The sequence below is a fragment of the Odocoileus virginianus genome, chromosome 7 (assembly GCF_023699985.2).
Source record: "Odocoileus virginianus isolate 20LAN1187 ecotype Illinois chromosome 7, Ovbor_1.2, whole genome shotgun sequence".
NCBI classification, from domain to species: domain Eukaryota; kingdom Metazoa; phylum Chordata; class Mammalia; order Artiodactyla; family Cervidae; genus Odocoileus; species Odocoileus virginianus.
Genome location: NC_069680.1, coordinates 60,071,711 through 60,092,648, shown reverse-complemented (window position 1 = coordinate 60,092,648; position 20,938 = coordinate 60,071,711). Strand labels below are relative to the sequence as shown.

The 20,938-nt window shown below is 49.0% G+C and overlaps 1 protein-coding gene across 1 annotated transcript; it reads left to right on the top strand.

Moving 5' to 3' along the window:
- Positions 1 to 4,268: 4,268 nt before the first annotated feature.
- On the top strand, positions 4,269 to 12,184 carry TYSND1 (trypsin like peroxisomal matrix peptidase 1). Its single transcript, XM_020877391.2, has 4 exons — positions 4,269 to 5,581; positions 7,450 to 7,580; positions 8,584 to 8,769; positions 11,229 to 12,184. Exons 1-4 carry the CDS (start codon positions 4,410 to 4,412, stop codon positions 11,444 to 11,446), a joined length of 1,707 nt encoding a protein of 568 aa, XP_020733050.2. The 5' UTR covers positions 4,269 to 4,409; the 3' UTR covers positions 11,447 to 12,184.
- The last annotated feature ends 8,754 nt before the right edge of the window (positions 12,185 to 20,938 follow it).

Sequence of the window (20,938 nt, the reverse complement as noted above, 5' to 3'; positions counted from 1 at the left end):
AGTGATTCTATTTTTTAAAGAAAGTGTTGTTAATGTAATTGGTGACCCTCCTCATAACTTTTTTAAGTTCACAATATACTTGGTCCAGAGTTTTTTTTTTTTTAAATCTAGTGAATGGCATTTAGACATTTCATAAAATTATGCACAGATACACGTTGGGAGTCCAGAGCTCAGTTCAGTGAGCAGCAGGCTGGTGAGAGAGGCTCCCCGTCTCCCTGGCTGCCTTTGGTAGGTGGCACCACCCTGTGCACAGAGCCCTCGGAAAGAGCAGAACTCCAGCCTTGCAGCTGAGGCTGGTTTCCACTGTGGTGGGCTCCGGTCATGTCTCATCCCAGCATGGATAGTAGATGGGTCACTGCGGAGGAGTTAGTTCTAGTGTGGGTTATTGTTACTGTCTTTACTCAGTAAGTTACCAATTTCAGCCAGTCTTTGCTTTTATGCAGTTTTACAATTTCGTTTCTTTCTGTAGCACCTTTTTCATTTTCAGTTGTAAAAAGTGACTTTCACCTCATGAAAGATTTGAGAACATCTCCCATGTTGTCACACACTGTAGGTGTGTCTCAGTCATTTTTGCAAATTCTAGGGGACATTTTTTTTCTCAATAGGAGAGTCACACAGGACACAGATAACAGCTTAAGGACTCTTAATTCTGTGAGTTGAGAACTTCAACATCTGATACTATAGCATTTGTTTGAATCTAGGAAAGATTTACTCCACTTGCAGAGTTTGGTTTCTTTATTGGACTCTTCATGAACTCTGTTTTTTTGTATTGGTTATCAAGTTTTTTTTTTTGGTGTTAAAGGTTATCATCTGTAACTTTTCCAGATTTTGGGGGTGGGTGGGTGGGTGGGAAGTGTTATGAAATTGTCTTTCTCCAGGCCAGAAATAACCTGGGGAAATTCTAATCCAAGAACTGTGTGTTGAGCTGTTCCTTTTGAGCCAGCATCACTTGTCAGTTAGCACCTGGTATAAGTCTCAGCGTCCCCAGCGGTGTGATGAGGGTTATTTTTATTTCATTCCATTTTCCTAATGTCATGTGTGAAATTGGATTTTCATGATCTTAACCAATGTTTTACCCTTGTAGTAAAGGATGAAGGGATAAGAGATGGTCTTCATATGGAAATATATCTTCTTTAATGAAAAATTAGAGGTATTTTTCTCAGAACTGAAAATTGTGATGTTGAGGCTTATTTGCCGAGGACTGAACTAAAGTCAGTGGATTCTTGCTTTTAATGTGAGAGCATGGAAAGTGTGGATAACACATTCCTGGGGTGAGAATATTTTTCTTTAGTTGGATGTCGAATCGTTAGTCTTTAGTACTGACCTGTTGGGAAAGCATAACTTTTTCACAGCTCTGTACCAAATGCAGAGGCTCAATGAAGCATAAAGCTGGGAAGAACAAGTCTTTCATTTATTAGCAAGCATAGCTGGTTTGGAAAGGGGTTAAGGCCTTAAGTGAACAAATCTAGCTAATGGTGAATGAACTAGGTAGTTAAATTGCATACTTTTGATTTCCTTTGGCTAAAGGTAACCCATACTTCTCTATCCAGAGATATGAGAGGTGTGATTGCTTCAGTGTTAGTTTTCTTCTTATTATTTTTTTCTATTTGTCCCTAGTCAATTTTTAGCAAGCTAGAAAACTATGGATTCTACACAGGGCAGCTCTTTGTGAAAGTGGTTTATTTTGGCCACCGGAGAAAGAGTTGGGATTGAAAAATCAAGTGGCACCTGTCTGTTTCTTCCCCCACAGAAAACACAGTTCCTATAATAAAATAGAGGAAAGAAGATGCTGCGAGGAGCTTGGCTCCTAACAGTTAGGATCAGAGCCTTGTACAAGAACTCCCGTGAATTGAGACTTTTCATTCTGTTTTATCAGAGTGCGTATATGTCCTATTTCAGGAAAAGTAAAACAGTCATTTACAAAAGAGAGTCAATCTGTATCTTAAGCGTTTTAATAAAAAGTTAAAACAAGTTTGCTATCTCGCTCCTTTTTGGCATTGGCTTGTTCTGAGTATGAACATAACAACAGATAAGAGAGACTAATTTTGCTATGAGGGGATGCAGGGTGTGGGTGTGTAGAAAGACCAGGGTAGTTTACACATTCCACTACAAGTAATAAATTTACTACTGTTTGAGAGTCTTGCAACAAATGGTGGGCCCAGGATTGGTGGTTATTTCTGCAACAGGATGGACATGGCAGACTTTTTGTACAAAATCATATATTAACACGCTAGTAGGGGCTGGGTTCAGTTTAGCTGGTTTCATCATTTGATATAAAATTGGAGAGATTCAGTTAAATGCTACATTTTGCAAAATAGGAAAAGTAATGAAACCTATGCTTGAGCATTTACTAGGCTTATAGGAAGCTTTGCTTTTAAAAAAACCCAAATAAGGTTCTAAAATTTAAATACTGGAATAAAATAGAGTGGGAAGCAAAATGCAGCAGGTTGTTTTTGACAGAGTATTAAATTACTGGAGACATCTTGAGCTTGAAACATACTGTGAAATGATGGCATGGGTTTTACATACATACGAATTTATTTGTGCTACTTGAGTCAGAGCATGAAAATTAAAGGCTGAGTCAATGAACCCAGCAGTCGGGGGGTCAGGACTCTACTGTGATGTGTCGTAGATAGGGAAAAACCTGATGCAAACAGTTCATGCTGGAGGCTTGAGGGTCATTAAGGGAGAATCACTGGACTCTAGAGAGAAACACTTTCTTAATTGCTGGGAAGTTGGATAGTCAGATTTTACTGTGATCAGGCCATCTTCTGTGTCACAGAACTAAAAGACAGTACCTGCTACGGGAAAACTGATTTCAGTCCTGCCTCATACTATAATGGATCATTTCCCTTTCTCAAACAGGTTTGTGTGACTGGAAATACTGAACATTACCCTGTATGTGTTGCAGATAAAACCAAGCAGCATTAATTTATTAAAAAATTGATTAGAAAGGTTATATAATGTAATTGAATGTTTTTCATTAATGCTGACATAAATATATACTAATATAATTTATTAAAATTAATGTGTACTTTAGTCGATAGTGTGATAAACAGACCTTCACAAAATGCCTAGCTTGTGGTGTCTGCTTCAGGAATATCCAAAACACTTGTTCATATTCCTCTGCCCTCAGGGTGACTTCATTGGGATGGCTTGTGGTCTCGATCTGGCGTGCTGCCTGTTGTATGACCTGTGAGGGAAAAACAGGTGCAATTTTGTGACATGCTACAGTTACAAAGAATTCAAACTCTTTGAATTAAATTTTATTAGAACACAGCCATCCCACTCCTTTAGCTTTTGCACGCTACAGCAGCAGAGCTTAATATTTGAGACACAGACTATATGGCTCACAAACCCTGATCTTTTTACACTCTGACCCTTTACAGAAAAAAGAACCCCTAACCTAGGTAAATCCTATAAACCATATAAATGTCTTTATATGAAATGTGTATACTGCCAAATATAGGGCTGTGTAATTTAAAACTTTGACTTCAGCTACTGTTTATCCTGGGCTTCCCTGGTGACTCAATGGTAAAGAATCTGCCTGCCAATGCAGGAGATGCAAGAGACCTGGGTGGGGAAAATCCCCTGGAGGAGGAAATGGCAACTCACTCCAGTATTCTTGCCTGGGAAATCCCACGGAGAGAGGAGCCAGGAGGGCTACAGTCCATGGGTTCACAGAAAGTCGGTCACTACTTAGCAACTAAACAACAACTGTTTATCATAGTTTTGAAGGCCAGTTTTATTTTGAGCAAATCCAGTTTCCATGAGATTGGTAGTGTGGGCTTTGGCATCAAAAGACCCGAGTTGTAATCTTATGAGCTCTATTATCTCCTAGTGGATTGCTGTACGACTTACTTACAAAATTTCAAAGTACTGAACGGCTTTTTTGCCCGTCTCATCTCAGGGATCAGAGGTCAGATGTCTCCTACACCTCGGCAGATACTGACAGGACCTATTAGGGACTGGGCAAGTCTACGCACGGCAGCACGTATTTGTATTCCCTTTCTTGCAGCTCAGCGAACAGAGACGAGACTAGGCTCTGAGGGACCAGCACGCCCTTATCTCCCTGTAAAAGCCACATTCCAGTCACTCTCCCGGGGCTCGTCCTCCGGGGCTCGTCCTCCGGTCCTACAGCTTCCGCTTGCGTTGCTCAGGTGACCTGAAGGGTCTAGGGCGGGGAGAGGCGGGGGTCAATCTCAGCAGCCAATCAGGGCTCGGCCCCTTGCCCAGCCAATGGGGTTTAGCCAATCCGGCCTGAAGAGGAAGCCCTGGGACAGTGCTTGCACCTCTCGCTTCCAGCTTTGGGTGGCGCCACGTGGGGTTAGCTGGTTCCGGTCGTGGTCCTTGCTCGCTCGCTCGCTAACTCTCCGGGAAGCCCTCGGTGTGCCGTCCCGGAGGAGGCCATGGGGCGGCAGTGGGGGCCCGCCATGAGGGCAGCAGAGCAGGCGGGCTGCGTAGTGAGCGCCTCCCGGGCAGGGCAGCCCGAGGCAGGCTCGTGGAGCTGCAGCGGGGTGATCCTAAACCGTCGCCCGGGCCTGGTGCTGTGCCATGGGGGCATCTTCACCCCCTTCCTGCGGGCCGGCAGCGGGGCGCTGACCGCGGCGAGCGCCGCCTTCCTGCCCGGCGACAGTTGCGGCGACGACCTGCGCCTGCACGTGCAGTGGGGCCCAACCGCCGCAAGTTCGGCAGGCCGCGCGGAGCGGGGTCGCCCGGGGTTGTGCACGCCCCAGTGCGCCGGCCTGGAGCCCGGCCCGCCCGCCCGGCCCCGCGGACGGCCACTGCAACCCCCGCGTCCCGCCGAGCTTCTGCTGCTGTTGAGCTGCCCGGCCTTCCGGGGCCACTTCTCGCACCTCTTCGGCGGCGAGGAGGCCGAGCAGTGGCGCTTCGCAAACGCCGCACCGGGTGACGAGGTGTCGGAGGAGGAGGAAGAGGACCAGCTGAGAGCACTGGGGTGGTTCGCGCTGCTTCGCGTGAGGCCGGAGCCGGAGAAGGAGGTGGAGGAGCGAGGGCCGGTACTGGCCGTGGCTCCTCTCGGGGACGTGCCCAAGGGCGCACCGCTCCTGGCTTGCGGCTCCCCGTTCGGGGCCTTCTGCCCGGACATCTTTCTCAATACGCTCAGCCGCGGCGTGCTCAGCAACTCGGCCGGCCCGCTGCTGCTCACTGATGCCCGCTGCCTGCCCGGCACGGAGGGCGGAGGCGTGTTCGCATCGCGGCCCTCGGGGACGTTGGTGGCGCTGGTGGCTGCACCCCTCTGCTGGAAGGCCCGCGAGTGGGTGGGCCTCACGCTGCTCTGCGCCGCCGCCCCACTGCTCAGCGTCGCCCGAGACGCCCTCTGCCGCCTTCACCCCGACACTGCCGCCCTGGCCACCCTCCTACCGCCTGAGATGGGCGCCCCGTGGGGCCTGCCCCTCCGATACCGAGACCCCGGGCCCCCTTGGGCAGCTGCGGCCGTGCTGGTGGAGTGTGGTTCTGTCTGGGGCTCCGGAGTGGTCGTGGCACCCGGTCTCGTGGTGACCTGCCGGCATGTGGCCCCCCGGGAGACGGCCAGGGTCCTGGTGCGCTCTGCCACCCCCAAGTAAGGCCCTCAAGGTCGCCAGCACTCCACTCCCTCACCAGCTGTCAGGTCTAGATCCCAGGCCTCAGGTCATAATCCTGAGGATTACGGAGGCCTTCTGGTCTCAGGCTTATGCCTTGGTGGTGCACTATGTGTAGGGACCTGGGACCCTTCTCTCATCCTTGGTACTCAGAACCCCAGAGTAGGGAGTTTTGTGCCTCCTGGCAGAGGGTAAATGGGACTTGGGCAAGATGCCAAATAATTCTGGAGGTCTGTGGTGGTGTTCAGCATCCCTGGCTAAGCATCATTGAGCTCCCACTCCCAGTCTGAATTCCTGATGGGCAACGGCGCTGTCTCAGCCTTGCACCCACACACCAGAGGCCCTTGAATGGAGTCTTCCTAACCCTGTTCTCTTTCCCCTGAATGCTGAGGGAAGTGCCAGGCACCCAGGGTGCCACCCTCCTGGAGTAGGAGAGGAGCCTGTTACTGTTACTTGGTTTATCTCTTAGATCTTAACGAGAACATCCCTTCTGGATCAGAATGACAGATACGGGGTTCCACCTAATTAGAATGTTCGACATGTAAATCCATGGCTGATTCATGTCAATGTATGGCAAAAATCACTACAATATTGTAAAGTAATTAGCCTCCAACTAATAAAAATAAATGGGAAAAAAAAATGTTTGAGTGGGGCCCAGGCAAATAGGTATATTTTGAACAGTTGTGGGGTGGTCTTGGCTGCCAGTTTAGGACTTCAGACAGTCATTTGTCCCCTCTCTGCAAGGAAAGCACTCTTGCTGTCATGTAGTTCAGTTGCTTTGACAGTGGAGTTGGAAGCTTCAGCTTCTTGGTTTGACTCTCTAATACATGTTCTTTCTGTTTCTTCTGTAACCCCAGGTGCTTTACCTAGGCCAAAGCAAAGCACTGTAGCACCTTCGTGTTAATGCTTGTTGTTCTCCTGTACGTGGTCCAACCCAACTTCTCAGCCCAGATCTTCCCAAATGCCTCTACTGAACTTCCAAGGTTAACCCAGCCTGGCTTTGCCATAGGAATCCCCTCTGACAATCAACAGCATGGCCATGACTGTATAGGGAAGACTGATGCTGAGAATTTTCCTCTGTGTGTGGTCCTCAATTCCTCCCCGCTCCCACCATCCTCCACCCCAACATACTCTGGTCCTAGGGAACCCACCAGGTCTACCAGAAGCTATTCCTGCAGTGTGTGTATCAGGCAGCCATGCATAATCTTGGGCAATGTGCTTAATCTGTCTAAGCTGCTTTCCCAGGAATTGACATATAAAGTCTTCTTACTGCCACATAATAAGAGCTGTAGAAGTGCTAGCATCTGTATAAACCTGGACCCAGAGGATGAAATTGTATCATGTCTGTCCCACTAAATGACAGGATTGTTATCAAATGAGGCAGAAAAGGAAGACCCTGGGAAAATCAGCCCTGGCTCTTCCCACTAACTGTGTGACTGTGAGATATATTTATTTACTCAACCTCTCTGGGCCTCAAAAGCACCATCTGAAATGGAGATAATACCAGTGCCTAGTTCATGGAGCTGCTTTGAGGAATAAATGAAATGATGTCCATAGAACATTAATACCAGGCCTGGCCCACAGTGCTCCCTGGGTGCTGGGTGTCTGTGATCATGATAACGTGCAAGAATCTGTATGTAGAGGTACTCTGCACTTGGTAAAGCGTGTTTGGAAATTCCACAGAACAGCTAAGCGATGTGCCCAGGGTTGCTTGCAGGTATGTTCCAGGGCCGACCCCAAATCTTTTGAGTCCCAAGTTCATGATTTTTACTGTTACTCATTATTTTGCTTCCACTCAGTGCTAAAGGTTGGGAGAGCTAACCTGTCATTTTGTTTCTCTTGTATCCAGGAGTGCCTTAATCTGGGGACATGTGGTGTTTGCCACCCAGGAGACGTCTCCCTATGACATAGCAGTTGTGAGCCTGGAGGAGGACCTAGATGGTGTCCCTATACCTGTGCCTGCTGAGCATTTCCATGAAGGTAATGAACAAAGTGTCCCTTTGGTCTGGAAAGGACCTTGGAAAATCAGTGTTGGGCACCTACAGATCAGGGACCAGCCCCCCAAGTCAGCTTCCTTCCCCACCCATGTTGGAGTAACGAGTCAAGCTGGCACCTTGTTGCATCCTGGTTACAGTGCTTTGGCTGGAGTTGCTCTTAGAGGCCTCCCTGCTGTGCTCAGCATGCCCATGGTGCTGGGGGGCAGGTGGAATTCCCAGTGAAAGGTAAAGCATGTCTTTTTCCTGAGGCCCTGCAGCAGTGTAGCGTGGAGGTGCTGAACCTTGAGGAGGACTCATAACACTGCAGGCTGCTCTGTGAGGCTCCAGTGGCATGATTTGAGTAAAAGGCCTTGTGATGCTGCCACAGAAGTACCAGATGTTTTGGTTTGTGGATGTGATTTGTTATAACGTAACAAGGATTATGAGCTCACTGCATTGGCATCTCTTCTGCCACTTACTAGCCCTGTGTCCTTGGACAGGCAACTTAATATTCTTTGTCTTGGTTTCCACATTTGTAAAATGGGGATAATGCTACTTACTCCTAGGTCTTGTGAGGACTGGGTAAGATAGTGCCTGTAAAGCACTTGGTGAAGGACGGTGGTGCCCATTTTGTAGTCATTGTCAGCATTTTATTTTCACCAATAGACTTTTTAGTCCCAGGAGTTGGGTGTTAATTCCACAAACATGTATTGAGCCCCTGGCTAGATGCTAGGAATCTTAAAAAGTGACTACCCAGTCCAGAAGGGGAATGAGGGCTGAAGAGAAACGATGGAGCAGATACAGTGCTGGGAACTCAGTGGAGGTCCTGACCTCTTTCTGTAGGGGCCTGGGGAAAGTTCTCATGGGGGCAACAGGCATCTGAGCAGAAACTAGAAAGGCAGACAGGGTTTGGAAATTTGGAGAGGACCAGCGGGGGGGCGTAGTGAGTGTGAGTCCTGCCAGACGGAGGAGGCTCCCCAGCTTAACCCTCCTTCCTTCCCTGGCAGGCGAGGCGGTCAGTGTAGTGGGCTTCGGTGTCTTCGGCCAGGCTTGCGGGCCCTCGGTGACCTCGGGCATCCTGTCGGCTGTGGTGCAGGTGGATGACACACCGGTGATGCTGCAGACCACGTGTGCCGTGCATGGTGGCTCCAGCGGGGGACCTCTCTTCTCTGCCTGCTCCGGGGACCTCCTGGGTAAACAGCTCTTTGCCCCTCTCCCAGCCTTCCCCTGGCCAGAGCCTCAGTCCCACCCACGAGTGCTCAGGGGCCAGCCCTGGGAGCCACCCACTGTCTGCAAAGATGATGGGCCTTATGCCCAGGGGTAATTAGCCAAGGTTTTCGGGCTGTTGTGCTTCTGGGGTTGGAAACATGGATGCTGGGCTTGGAGGGAAGAGATCTGAGTTCTGGTCCTTTCTCTGCCACTGAGGCACTCCATGACCTTAGGTAAGTCACTTAATATCATTTGATCTGCGAAACTCAGTAGTTGGATGAGTTCAAGGGTCAACAAACTGAAAAGCCTACAGAGTTTGGGCAGGTAAAGTGAAAGAGTGAATGAATGAGTGAGTGAGTGAGTGAATATCTTCAGTGAGTGGAGGGCAAAGGAGAAACGGGCTGAACACCACTCAACTCTAGCACATTCTTGCCTCGTTACAAAGATATGTGTGCCTAACACTGGCTGACTTTACAGTTTTTCACAAGAAAGTGTGAACTCTTTTTTTTTTTTTTAAATAAATGTGTATGTTAAATCTTTCAACTTAAAAATTTTGTTAACTCAAGTTTTTTTTTTTTTAATCTGTTTATCTGTTTAGAAAAAAGCCAACCATGAGTCTATATGGATACCTCCACCTACAGTCCAGCACACAGGGTTCATGCAAGCCTTCCCCTTCCCCTACTTCTGACTGCTTTCTCCCACAGTGAGAAACATTGCCTTTCTGTTGCTAGCTGCAGTGGATTTATTTATTTCTTCAACTGTAGTGTACAAAAAAAGTACTTTCAGAATTCCTCACCGCATCCCTGTGAGAAACAGATTTACCAACTAGAAGACAATATTTGAGCGAGTACCATTCTTTAGCCTTAACGTGTCCAGTCAAAAGGCTGTTTGCCAAAGTTTCTTAGATTAGCTCCTTCCCCTTCAGAATGGTTATGTGATTCATTTGAAATACAGTTAGGTACATTCATCCTAGTCTGCTTTTCATCTTTCTCCCATATACTGGTTGACCTTCTAAAAGATGTATACAGATAAATGGATACAGAGATGAATATAAATGTGTGTATGCATGAGTTTCTGTGTGTGTGTATGTACATAGATCTCTTCTCTCAGTCTGCTGAGAGGGGCTAGAAGCCAGTGACTCTCCAGTTGGCAATGAGTATGCTGAGAGTCCGGATCTTGGTTTCTAAGAGTCGTTCTCTAATAAAAAGCACCAGGAACTGACTGATTCCAGGGCTGCTTTGTGGTGCTGGAAAGGAAGGAAACTCTAAGAAAAAAAAAATGATGAGCATGTCAAATGTTGAAAAACCCAAGAGCTGATGTGAAGGAGCTCCTGTTGGAACAATTTGAGCAACAAAACAAATAGCAGTAGTATTGAATTGTAACCCAAGAAAAGGATGAATACTCGTGAGTCTATACTAATATAACTTAATGTTGAATGAATTTAAAAATGGAGACAAAGTATAGCTTTCCCTTATGGAAGAATTTCTATTAATAAATGTAGAAGAAATGAGGCTCAGTAGTTGTAGCACATGGGCCTAGTTACCCCATAGCATAGGGGATCTTCCCAGACCAGGGGTCGAACTGGTGTCCCTTGTTTTGTAAGCCAGATTTTTAACCACTGGACTACCGGACACGCCCTATCACCTCAGTCTTAATTGTGAGAAAACATCAGGTCAACCCAAATTGAGGGACATTCTCCGGAATAACTGGCCTGTACTCTTCAAAGTGTCAAGGCTGTGAAAGATAAAGAGAGACTGGAAGTGACTCAGATAGGAGGAGATCTAGGAGACATGATGACTAAATGCTATGTGAGATCCTGGATCAGAAAAACAGCATTAGTGCAAACCCTGGTCCATCCAGGTGAGTTCTGTACTTTAGTTAATAGCATTTCATGAAGCTTAATTTCTTGATTTTGATCAATGTGGTGTGGTGACATAAGGAAAAGCTGGGTGCAGGATGTGCAGGAACTCTACTATTTGGGCAAGACTTCTGCAAGCCTAAAATTGCCTTCAAAAGATTCATACACATGCACTGAGCCGGCCCCCCAAGTCTTATGTGTGAGTCTGATTCATTTATTCATTCACTCAACAAGTACGTGTTGAGGTCCCACTCTGCCAGGCACTCTTCCAGGTCCTGGGGAGATTATGAACAAAACACAGCAGCCTGGCCCTCATGGAGCTGAAAGATAACAGAAGTTAGAGAGAAAAATAACAAAATAAGTGAGACATAGTGTGTCAGATACTGATAGTGTTAGGGAGAAAGTAAAGCCAGGAAGGAGGACTGGGGCGTGAGGGGCCTATGTCGAAGCCTGGTGTCTCACCATGAGGGGTATTCAGCAACCGCTCCCCCGCCACAGGCCGAGGGCCTCCAGGATAGAGGTGGGTCTCCCTCCCTTCCCGGCGCCTCGGCTCATGCCTTCTTTTCCTCTCTGTCTCCTGAACAGGCATCGTCGCCAGCAACACCCGGGACAATAACACGGGGGCCACGTACCCCCACCTGAACTTCAGTGTCCCCATCACGGTGCTGCAGCCGGCCCTGCAGCACTACAGCCAGACGGGCGACCTGGGCGGCCTCCGCCAGCTGGACCATGCCTCCGTGCCAGTGAGGGTGGTGTGGCGGCTGCAGCGGCGCCCAGCGGAGGCCCTGCGGAGCAAGCTCTGAAGCTGTGTCACCCCTCTGCGGGGGAGAGCAGCCCTTGGATGCCATGGGGAGTGCTGATGCTGGCGGCCTCAGGATCCCGACGGGACCCACCAGAGACCAGTTGTCTCCCCTTCACTACCCACCTTGCTCAGCTCTGGAGTCTGGACCACACTTCTCTTTAGCCTCCAGGGATCTCTTACTGGGCAGCCCGTTTGGGGGTGCTTTCTCTCTCTGCCCCTGACAGTAGACTCAGTTCTGTTCCTTCCCTTCAGGGGAGCCCAGGACAGCTGTACAACAGCCCTGATCCTGACAGACAGATGCTGGCTGGAAGACAAGCCCAGTCCTGGTTTCAAGTCTGTCCCCTGTCACCCGATGATCGCTGGCCACCTGGAGCAGCATCTTCCCTGGGGCCTTGGCTCCTCTCTGCCCTCAGTCAGAATGGGGCTGATAGAGCACTGGGGCTTCCTTGGAAAACCTCAGCAGAGGGGCTCTGCTCCAAAGACCGGAGGTGCAAGAAAAAGAGCACTGTCCTGTTCCGTGGACCAGCAGTGGCACCCTTGAAAGCCAGGACTCCCGACTTTTCATATGTCAGGTGCCCTGACCTCTGGGGCACTCAGACACAGTGCCTTAGTTTTCCAGCCCGTGAAATGGGCCTCAGGGATATGGGGTGGGGTGGAGGGGTGGAATGTGTCTTGCTGGGCTGTCTGGTTGGGGTTCAGGAATAAACAGGACCCCCAAGGGATGGGTCCTTATATGTCAGATTCTTTTTTCTTTCTTTGTTTCAAGAGTTGAATGGGGAATAGGAAAGCTCCAGGCACAGAAGTACACACTTTCTGTCCTGCTGCCTCAGTGGGGTTTGATCTCACAGGACACTCTTGTGTCAGACTAGTCCTAGTAGCTGGTTGTAGTGCCAGTCAGCCCTGGATGGGCTTGTAGACCTGGGTCAGTAGTGGTCTTGGCCTGGTAGCAGATGTTTACAGGGTGCCTAGCTGTGCCAGGCCCAGGGATGGGCAGGAGTTGGGGAGTTCAAAGCTGAACAAGGCCACGGTGGCCCCTAGGAGCTAAGACCAACTCCTGGGGTCAGGAACATGTACTGCGTGCCCAGGGCCTTGTGTGCGCCAGCCATCAGGAAATAATTGTTAAATCATTGACAGGTTGAATGCGATTTGGGAACAAATAGGGCAGGAGTGAAATGGGGTGGGGCTCTAATCTAAGCAGAGAGAATTGCTCTAAGTACTTTGTTTCAATATCTGTTGAATGCCAACTCTGGGCAACCACAGAACACTCCTGAGACAGTCATTCTCTGTGTGGATTAGGAATGGGGCCAGAGGGCAAATGTTTTAACAGCTTGAATGAAAGCCTTTAGTGAATTAACAGGGTGGCAAGGGAGGGCTGGGGTCTGACTTGGCTGCGAGTGGGAGGGGAGAGGATTTATTCCAGCATGTGTGGGTGCCAAGGAGCTCAGGCTATGCTGGGGAGATGGTGTGTGCCGCCCCAACCACCACCCCAATTAGTGGAGCAAGCAGGGCCTCTCTGCCCTGTTCAGATGGAAGACCGTGTCCAGGGGCCCCAAGGACGGAGGATCAAGCAAGGGTTCATCCAGGTGACTCATGAGTTGAACCCTGAGGGGAGACTAGGTGTTTACCAGACAGGCTGCAAACAGGGAGAGTGTCCAGGCTGAGGGCAGCAGGGGCTGGGACAAGGAATTGTGGAACCACACATATGTCTTACCATGCTTAATGCAGAAAAAATTGGAATGGAGGCTAGGGAACCAGTGACAATGGCCCTGGTGAGGGAAAGATGGCTGAGGCAGGCCTGGTGGGCGTGGAGAAGCTCCAGCGTGACACAGGAAGTGGGCTTGACTGGATGTAGGGCGATGCAGAGAGCGAGAAGGGTCAAGCAGTGCTGGGTCTCTGGCCAGGATAGTGATGAGCAGCTGGCAAGTTTAGGGACAAGATGTTTCCCTGGGGTGTCTGTGGGACATCAATTGGAGACCAGAGCAGGCTGTTGAGTAAGTCCTATGAGTTAGGATAATGCAGGAAAAGGTCCCCTCTCCCCCAGCTCAGTGGCTAAAGACAATAGAAGTTTGTTTATTGCTCATAGAAAGTCCAAAGTCATACATCTGACCAGGAGGGTTGAGGGGGGGGGTAGCTGCCATGAACTTGGGGTTAAGGGACCCAAACTCCTTCCCTCCTACAGCTCTAACACTGGGCCTTGGACCTCAGACTCTAGCAGGTCTTCTGTATCCTGCTAGTGGATGGGGCAAGAGAGAGTGGAGAAGATATCCGGCTTCTTTAAAAAAAAATTTTTTTTTTCTTTTGAAACAGTTTCAGACTTACAGAAGAGTAGCAAGATTCCCGACACACCCTTCCCCCAGATACCCCTTACCGCCTGTGCCAAATGCCCCAGTGATGTTCTCTGTGACAAAAAGACCTCATCTGGACCATGAATTGTACCCACTTGTCATGGCTCTCTCCCCACCTTGACGTGGGGCAGCTCCTAAGTCTTTCCTTGAGTTTGATGCCCTTGACCTTCCTGAAGTTATTTTGTAGAACGTGTCTTAATGTGGGTTTGTCCTTACTTCCACATGATTAGATTCAGGATGTACATCTTTGGGATATCACATTAATGATGTCATTGTTTCCTACTGGGTGTCACATGATCTTTATTTGTGAAATTACAGGTGATAATATCTATCCTTTGACTAAGATGATGCCTGCTAGGTTTCTCCACTCTAAATTTTCTTTTTTCTTTGTAATTAATAGATATTTGCATGGGAATATTTGAAGACTATGTAAAAATATTGTTCCTCACCCAGTTTCATCTACTATGCTTATCACCTGCTGATGTCCCTTGACTAAATAACTTTAATGTTTACCAAATGGTAATCTTTTGTTTTCATTTTTCCTCCTACATTTATTTGTTGGCATTCTATTGAAGTAAAAGCTTTCCCTTCTCTCTGTTTAACTATGTTTTTGTAGAATCATGGATTTGTATTTTAATCAGTGGGTTATAATCTATTACTGTCATTATTTTGATGCTCAAATTGTCCCTATGGGCTGGTGGGAACTCCCTCAAACTAACTTCTGTGTTCTTTTGGCCTCTCCTCATCATTTTTTTTTTTTAATTAATTTAGTTGGCTGTGCCAGGTCTTCCTTGTGGCATATGAACACTTAGTTGTGGCATGTGGGATCTAGTTCCCTGACCAGGGATTAATCTTCGGCCCCCTGCAGTGGGAGCAAGAAGTCTTAACCAGTGGACCACCAAGGAAGTCCCCTCTCCATCCTTTGAGAACTTCCTTCAAAGCATAATGTTCTAGACTCACCTTGTACTTTCCCTGGAAGCAGTCACTTCTCTAGGGTCCTTTTTCTTTAGAGAATGGTATTTAGAAACAAATATCTAGGTACTAGGTGTGCTTCTCCCTTAGGTGTTGCTGCTCCCAGGCCCTCTCAGTAGACAGAACTTACATCTGTATTTATTTCTGTCTCTATACATCGTAAGCCACGAGTTAACACTGACAGTTGCAGTTTGAAACAACAAGCTCAATACCACAAGGTTCATTCTAGCTGTCCCTTTTTCATATTGGTACCTCCCTCCTTTCAGTGAGAAACACAGCTCCGTTATCCTCAATATATTGACTTGTTTGTTCCACCCCCGCATGTAGCCAGTCTTCTGACCCCATCAGCCTGTCCCTGCCACTCTGCTGTGATGCTGCTCTTAAACAGGCCACCATTACTGCTTTGCATAAGCCTGCCTCGTGATTTTTTGACTTCATTAGTAAAAAGGGAAGAAAGTCGCCCTCACTTCTTAACTGCTTCAGCCCAGAAGTGACATTATAATCACTCCTGCTCACGTTCCTTCCATGAGAATCTGGCCCCAGCCAGCAGCAGAGTGGTGTGGGGGAGATGGGCACTGTAGTCCCTGGCTGGCAGATGCTCCTCGGCAGGCCCCCTGTGCCACAGAAGGGGAGAACGACCTTTGTGGAGAGCTGGCTGGCCCTGCCAAGCTGCGTCTTGTTTTAGTGCTGCTTTAGGAACAAAGACTCCCTCACATTACCGAAATAAAAGTCGGTTTAGTGTTAGATGCTCCGGCACAGGTGCTGGAAAGCTGCTTGACCTGGGGAAGCTCTAGGGCCCACTCGGTATGAGTGATGACTCAGCATCCCTCTCTGCTCTGTTTCCTCTCTTCTGGCCTTCTGGGCACCGAGTCTCTCCTCTCGTGTTAGTACAATTTGGTCTTTATCGCCCTTCTCTCCATGACCTTTTACCTCTAGATTTCCTTGTCACATGCCCCATCATCAGATTTACTCAATAAATGTCCAAGAGAGCAAATATCTGCTTGAGCCCATAATTTTCTCATCTGGGACTGCTCTGGGAGCAGGTGCAGTGAAGAGCCTGGGGCTACCAGTGTTTAAGAGCAGGAACCTGCAGGAGCCTGAGAAAGGACAACAAGAATCACAGGAAGTAAACCAGGGAGGCTAAGACTCAGCCAGCAGGGCAGACACCGGGGTCTGTTTCCTCTCTTCTTTCCGCCGGTACATTGGCGGCGTCTCCTGGCCATCCCCACAGTCAGGTGTGTCCGTGAGTTCCAAAGCACAGAAGGGAGGGACACCGCTGCCAGGCCCGACCTTTTCTGTGCCCTTACCCCAGCTGCTGGGAGTGGAGACGCCCCTTAAAAGACACCTTGGCGGCCACTTGGTGAAGACAGCCCCTTTAGCTTCTCCCTGGATGATGGTGTGGAGTGGGCAGCCTCACTAACCAGTCCACTGGCCTGGTACTGAAGCCCAGGCAAGTAATGCACTTCTGTTGTGTTTGAGCCATTAGACTGAGGGGTCTGCTTGTCACGATGGTAGAACCTAGCTTCATGAATATAGCCTTCCGCTAGCTGTGAGCACTCTGCTAAACCGCATTTCGAGGGAGAGAAGAAACTGGGGGATTCCCTCCGTCGTTTGAGGGCTGTGAATTTCACTAAAACTAACCAGGCTCTTCAGATAAAGTTAAGAGTTGTCCCTTCCTCAAGTGGGAATACTGCTTCTGTTTCTCTGGGCCCTTGAGTTGATCCCAGTACCATGGCGCTCCTCCCAGCCCTGGGAGTCAGCAGTAGAGACACCTGGTGCTGTCAGGGAATGTATGCCTTCAGGCCTTGCTGAGAGCCAGCAGTGCGTCCTCCTCTTAGGTTCTGGGATATTAGACAACCTGCCTGATGCTCCTACTAATTTTTTTTTTTAAAATTCAAGGTTCCCATCTTTCATTTTTTTCTAATTATTTTGGCAGTGCTATGCAACATGCGGGATCTCAGTTCCCTGATCAGGGATTGAACCTGTGTCCCTGGCATTGGGAGCTCACATTCTTAACCACTGGGCTGCTAGGGAAGTCCCCCTGTTAATCATTAACTTTCCATAGAACTACCAACATTAGGGCATCCAAATTGTATCTCCCTGGTCCCTCCGGCACCTGGAAATTCAAAGACAAAAGTCCCTTGTTAGGCAAGGAGCCACGATTTTCAGCACCAAAGATATGTACACCGTGGAGTGGGAAGAGAGGAGTGATGTGGGGACAAGAAGGTTCCAGTGGGACCCCCTCCCCTCTCTTGAATCAAGGTGTTCCCTGGTTGCCAAGAAGGTGTTGAATGACAATGACACTTTCCCTAGTTTTCCTGGTGTTGGTCAGGTCCTCAGAGATGGGCCATGCCAGCTCTGCAAGCCGCGCCCCAAACCCAGCATGGGCCACTGCATGCCTCTCTCTCCTCCCTCCCAGCTTCAGGTTTGTGCTGCAAATTTAGTAAGTCCCTTCCTTGTACCCTGCTGATTGGAATTCACTTCACCCTTATCGGTCCAGTCCTCCCACAAAACTCTCCTTGACCTTCCCAAACCCCAGGGCTGTGGCCCTGCCCTGGGCAGGCTGTGGTGGTTTCCTTCACCTCTCTCTTTCCCACAGTGCCGGGGCATGTGCCCAGTGAATTTCTGATGCCTGTGTGACTCACCACTGAGTCTCTCCTATGCCTGCTCAGTGACCTCTGGCTCCCTTAGGGATAATACCCTGATTTTAGGGTCTAAGACCCAGCTCCTCTCCTTTACTAACTGTGTGATTTTGCTGATTTATTAGCTTGAGTTTCAGTTTCCTCATCTGTGAAGTGGAGATGAATAAGACTTACCTTGGAGGACCCACTTGTAAATTTGAGAAGCTATCCAAAGCACTTAGTTTGTATTAAACAAATATTAGTTACTATGCTTCTAGGAGTACTGATAGGGTTGTTTCATCAGATATGAATCATTCTGGTTGTCAGGGGCCGGATGGAGGCAGGCGTGGAGAGGGACTGCTTGTTGAGTGTGGGGTTTCTTTTTGGAGTGATGCAAATATCCTGGGCTTCCCTGGTGGCTCAGGCAGTGTAGAATCCACCTGCAGTGCAGGAGACGCGGGTTTGATCCCTGGGTCAGGAATATCCCCTGGAGAAGGGCATGGCAACCCACTCCAGTGTTCTTGCCTGGAGAATCCCATGGACAGCTATGGGTCCTTGGGGTCACAAAGAGTCAGCCACGAGTGAGCAATTAACATTTTGGGCTTCCCTCATAGCTCAGTAGGTAAAGAATCTGCCTGCAATGCAGGAGACCCAGGTTTGATTCCTGGGTTTGGAAGATCCCCTGGAGAAGGAAATAGCAACCCACTCCAGTATTCCTACCTGGAGAATTCCATTGACAGAGGACCACAGTCCTCTGGCAGGCCTGGCAGGCCACAGTCCATGGGGTCGCCAAGAGTCAGACACAACTTAGCAACTAAACAATGGAATATCCTGGAGTTAGATAATGGTGAGGGTTGCATAGCCTTCACCCCATTGTTTTACATTTTAAAAGTGAATTTTATGGTATGTGAATTATATCTTAATTTAAAAAAATCATTTAAGCAGGGACTTCCCTGGTAGTCTAGAGGTTAAGAATTTGCCTTGCAATGTGGGGGACTTGGGTTTGATTCCTGGTTGGGGAACTAAGATCCCACATACTTCAGAGTAACTAAGCCTGTGCACCACAACTACTGAGCACGAGTTCCATGGCCAGAGAGTGTGTGCACCGCGTCCCCCACGCCACAACTGAGCCCCAGTGCAGCCAAATAAGTAAACTTGTTTTTAAATCATTTAACCAAACATTAGTGAACTCTGAGTGAACCAAGTGCTGCGGTCAGTGCCAGACGCTAGGGACTCAAAGTCCAGCAAAGCCAGGTTTCTGCCCCAAAGAGCTAGTCAATGGTGGTTGTTATCCTCAGTGTCAGAGTTTAACCAGCCCCTGACCCCACTTTCCTCTAGGTCTTCCTAGGTGGTGATAGTGGTAAAGAATCTGCCCACCAGTGTAGGAGACACAGAGACATGGGTTTGATCCCCGGGTCAGGAAGATCCCCTGGAGTAGGAAATGACAATCCACTCCAGTATTCTTGCCCGGAGAATCCCCATGGACAGAGGAGCCTGGCGGGCTATAGTCCATTGGGTCGAAAAGAGTTGGGCATGACTGTGCATGCACACGTGTGCACGCACACACACACACACACACATGCACGCATGCGCGCGCGCCACTTTAGGGATTTCAGGAGGACCACGAGGAGATACAAGCTTTTTGGAAGTTTGCAAAGCCTAGGACAAAGGAAGGCTTACTGCGCCCAGAACTTCAAAGCCAAGTCAGAGCTCTCTGATGCATCCCTGAGAGGCAGGGGTGGAACAGGCAGGGCTTATGGGTTCTCTGCACCCCACACTCTGGCACAGTTGCTCTTCTGTGACCTCAAGGCCTGAGAGAAGAAGACGCAGACTCCCATGCCTCTGCCTGTATTCTTTTCTTCAGCTCGTGTTCTCACTGGGCAGGGTGCCAGCTGGATGGGAAGAGATGTGAGGATTCCAAAGGACCAGCAGATGCAGCCTGAGGTGTGTGGGCTAATAATGAGCATGGGATGCTCATAGGAGGATGCCAGCTCCTTCTCCAGCTTGAGATGATTCTGGGTACCAGCATCTTCTAGATGGAATTGCTCACAACACTCCCTATTCCAGGGGTATTGAAAACAAGACCTCTGACCACAGCTTTTGGAAAAGGTACAGAAATGCTTACTTCTAGCATAAACAGTCATGAAAACCAAGGCAATAAAGGGCACTATTCAAAAGAGCACCTGGCTGGGAGGGAGGAAGCTGCCAATGTTCTGTGTCATAGCCTTGGGCAACCTAATTTCCTTATATCAAAAAGCTCTAATAAACGGCTGCTCTGTGCTCACTGCTGCTGCGTGCCAGGCAACATATGAACACACTTCACACAAATGATCTCACTGAATCTTCTCTTTATTTTTTTTCCATTGACTCTTTTCTACAAACGCTTCGTGTAAGTGCTAATGTTTGCATTAAATAGATGAAGCTGGCTTCATCGTTTCTCTAAGTCGTGTCTGCCTGCTGGTGACCCTGTGGACTGAGGCCTGCCAGGCTCCTCTGTCTGTGGGATTCACCAGGCAGGAACACTGGAGTGGGTTGCCATTTCCTTCTGCAGAAGATGGCTTATCTGTCACCAAATTGGCTCAATCCTACCTCCAGTTTGCATCGGTACATTTCTTGACACATCTGAGTCCAACCGCTTTCTTCTTCCCCCTGGACTCTCGCCCTACCTAGTTCCCCCAGTTTCAGGCAGCCCTCTATTCCCCCATCTTTTCACCCCCCAGCGTAACTCAGACTTCACTCTTCTGCTTAAAACCCAGCAGTGGGACTTCCCTGGTGGTCCAGTGGTTAGGACTCCACATTTCCCCTGCAGGGGCATGGGTTTGATCCCTGGTTAGGGAACTAAGATCCCTCATGCCACGGCCAAAAATAAACCAAAACCAAAACAATTCCTCCCCACCCCCCCAAAAAAAAAACCCAAACAACAAACTCAACAAACAAACAAACCCGGCAGTGGCTCTCTATTGCCCTGCTCAGTCTTCACCAGAGCCTAGAGGCTTGTGCCATCCTGCCACGCTGGGCTGCTCTGTCCCCAACCTCCCCTGCAGTGCTCCCATTGTCAGTTCTTTATCCTGCCTCTTTGCACACCCGGAGTACACTTACCTCCCCTCTGCCCAGGGCTAACTTATCCTTGGAGAGAGGCCTTGGCACCCTTCTCTTGCCCCCAATCTTTCTTACTGCAATTAGTGATATATATAGTTTTTTTAGTTTTTTTTTTTTTTTTTGTAGTTTAGTATCTTTCCCCAGAGTATCAACCTCGAGGAAAGCAGAAACCACACCTGTCTGTTCTACAGGCGCCTAGCACAATACCAGGCATGGATTAGGTGCTCAACTTGTTACCTAAGCAAGGGCAGAAGACTGGTGATCCGCGCCGCCGAGGTCCCACAGCCCGCATCGGAGCCCTCGCTCCAAGAAACGGCGACTGGTAGGGGGTCCGGCAGGGGAGCCGGGACGGCGCAGCGCGGGCGGCCTCGGCCTCAGGGGTCAAGGACACACGGTTGGGGCTGTTGACTCCCGGGCGGCTGCAGTTCTCTGGGGGGCCGCCGGGGGCACAGCCCA

Bases quoted from the DNA above. Each gene is read 5' to 3' on its own strand.
- TYSND1 (XM_020877391.2), top strand. From the start codon at position 4,410: ATGGGGCGGCAGTGGGGGCCCGCCATGAGGGCAGCAGAGCAGGCGGGC. The intron at 5,582-7,449 runs GTAAGGCCCTCA...TCTTGTATCCAG, and splicing joins GTGCGCTCTGCCACCCCCAA to GAGTGCCTTAATCTGGGGAC. The intron at 8,770-11,228 runs GTAAACAGCTCT...TCTCCTGAACAG, and splicing joins CTGCTCCGGGGACCTCCTGG to GCATCGTCGCCAGCAACACC.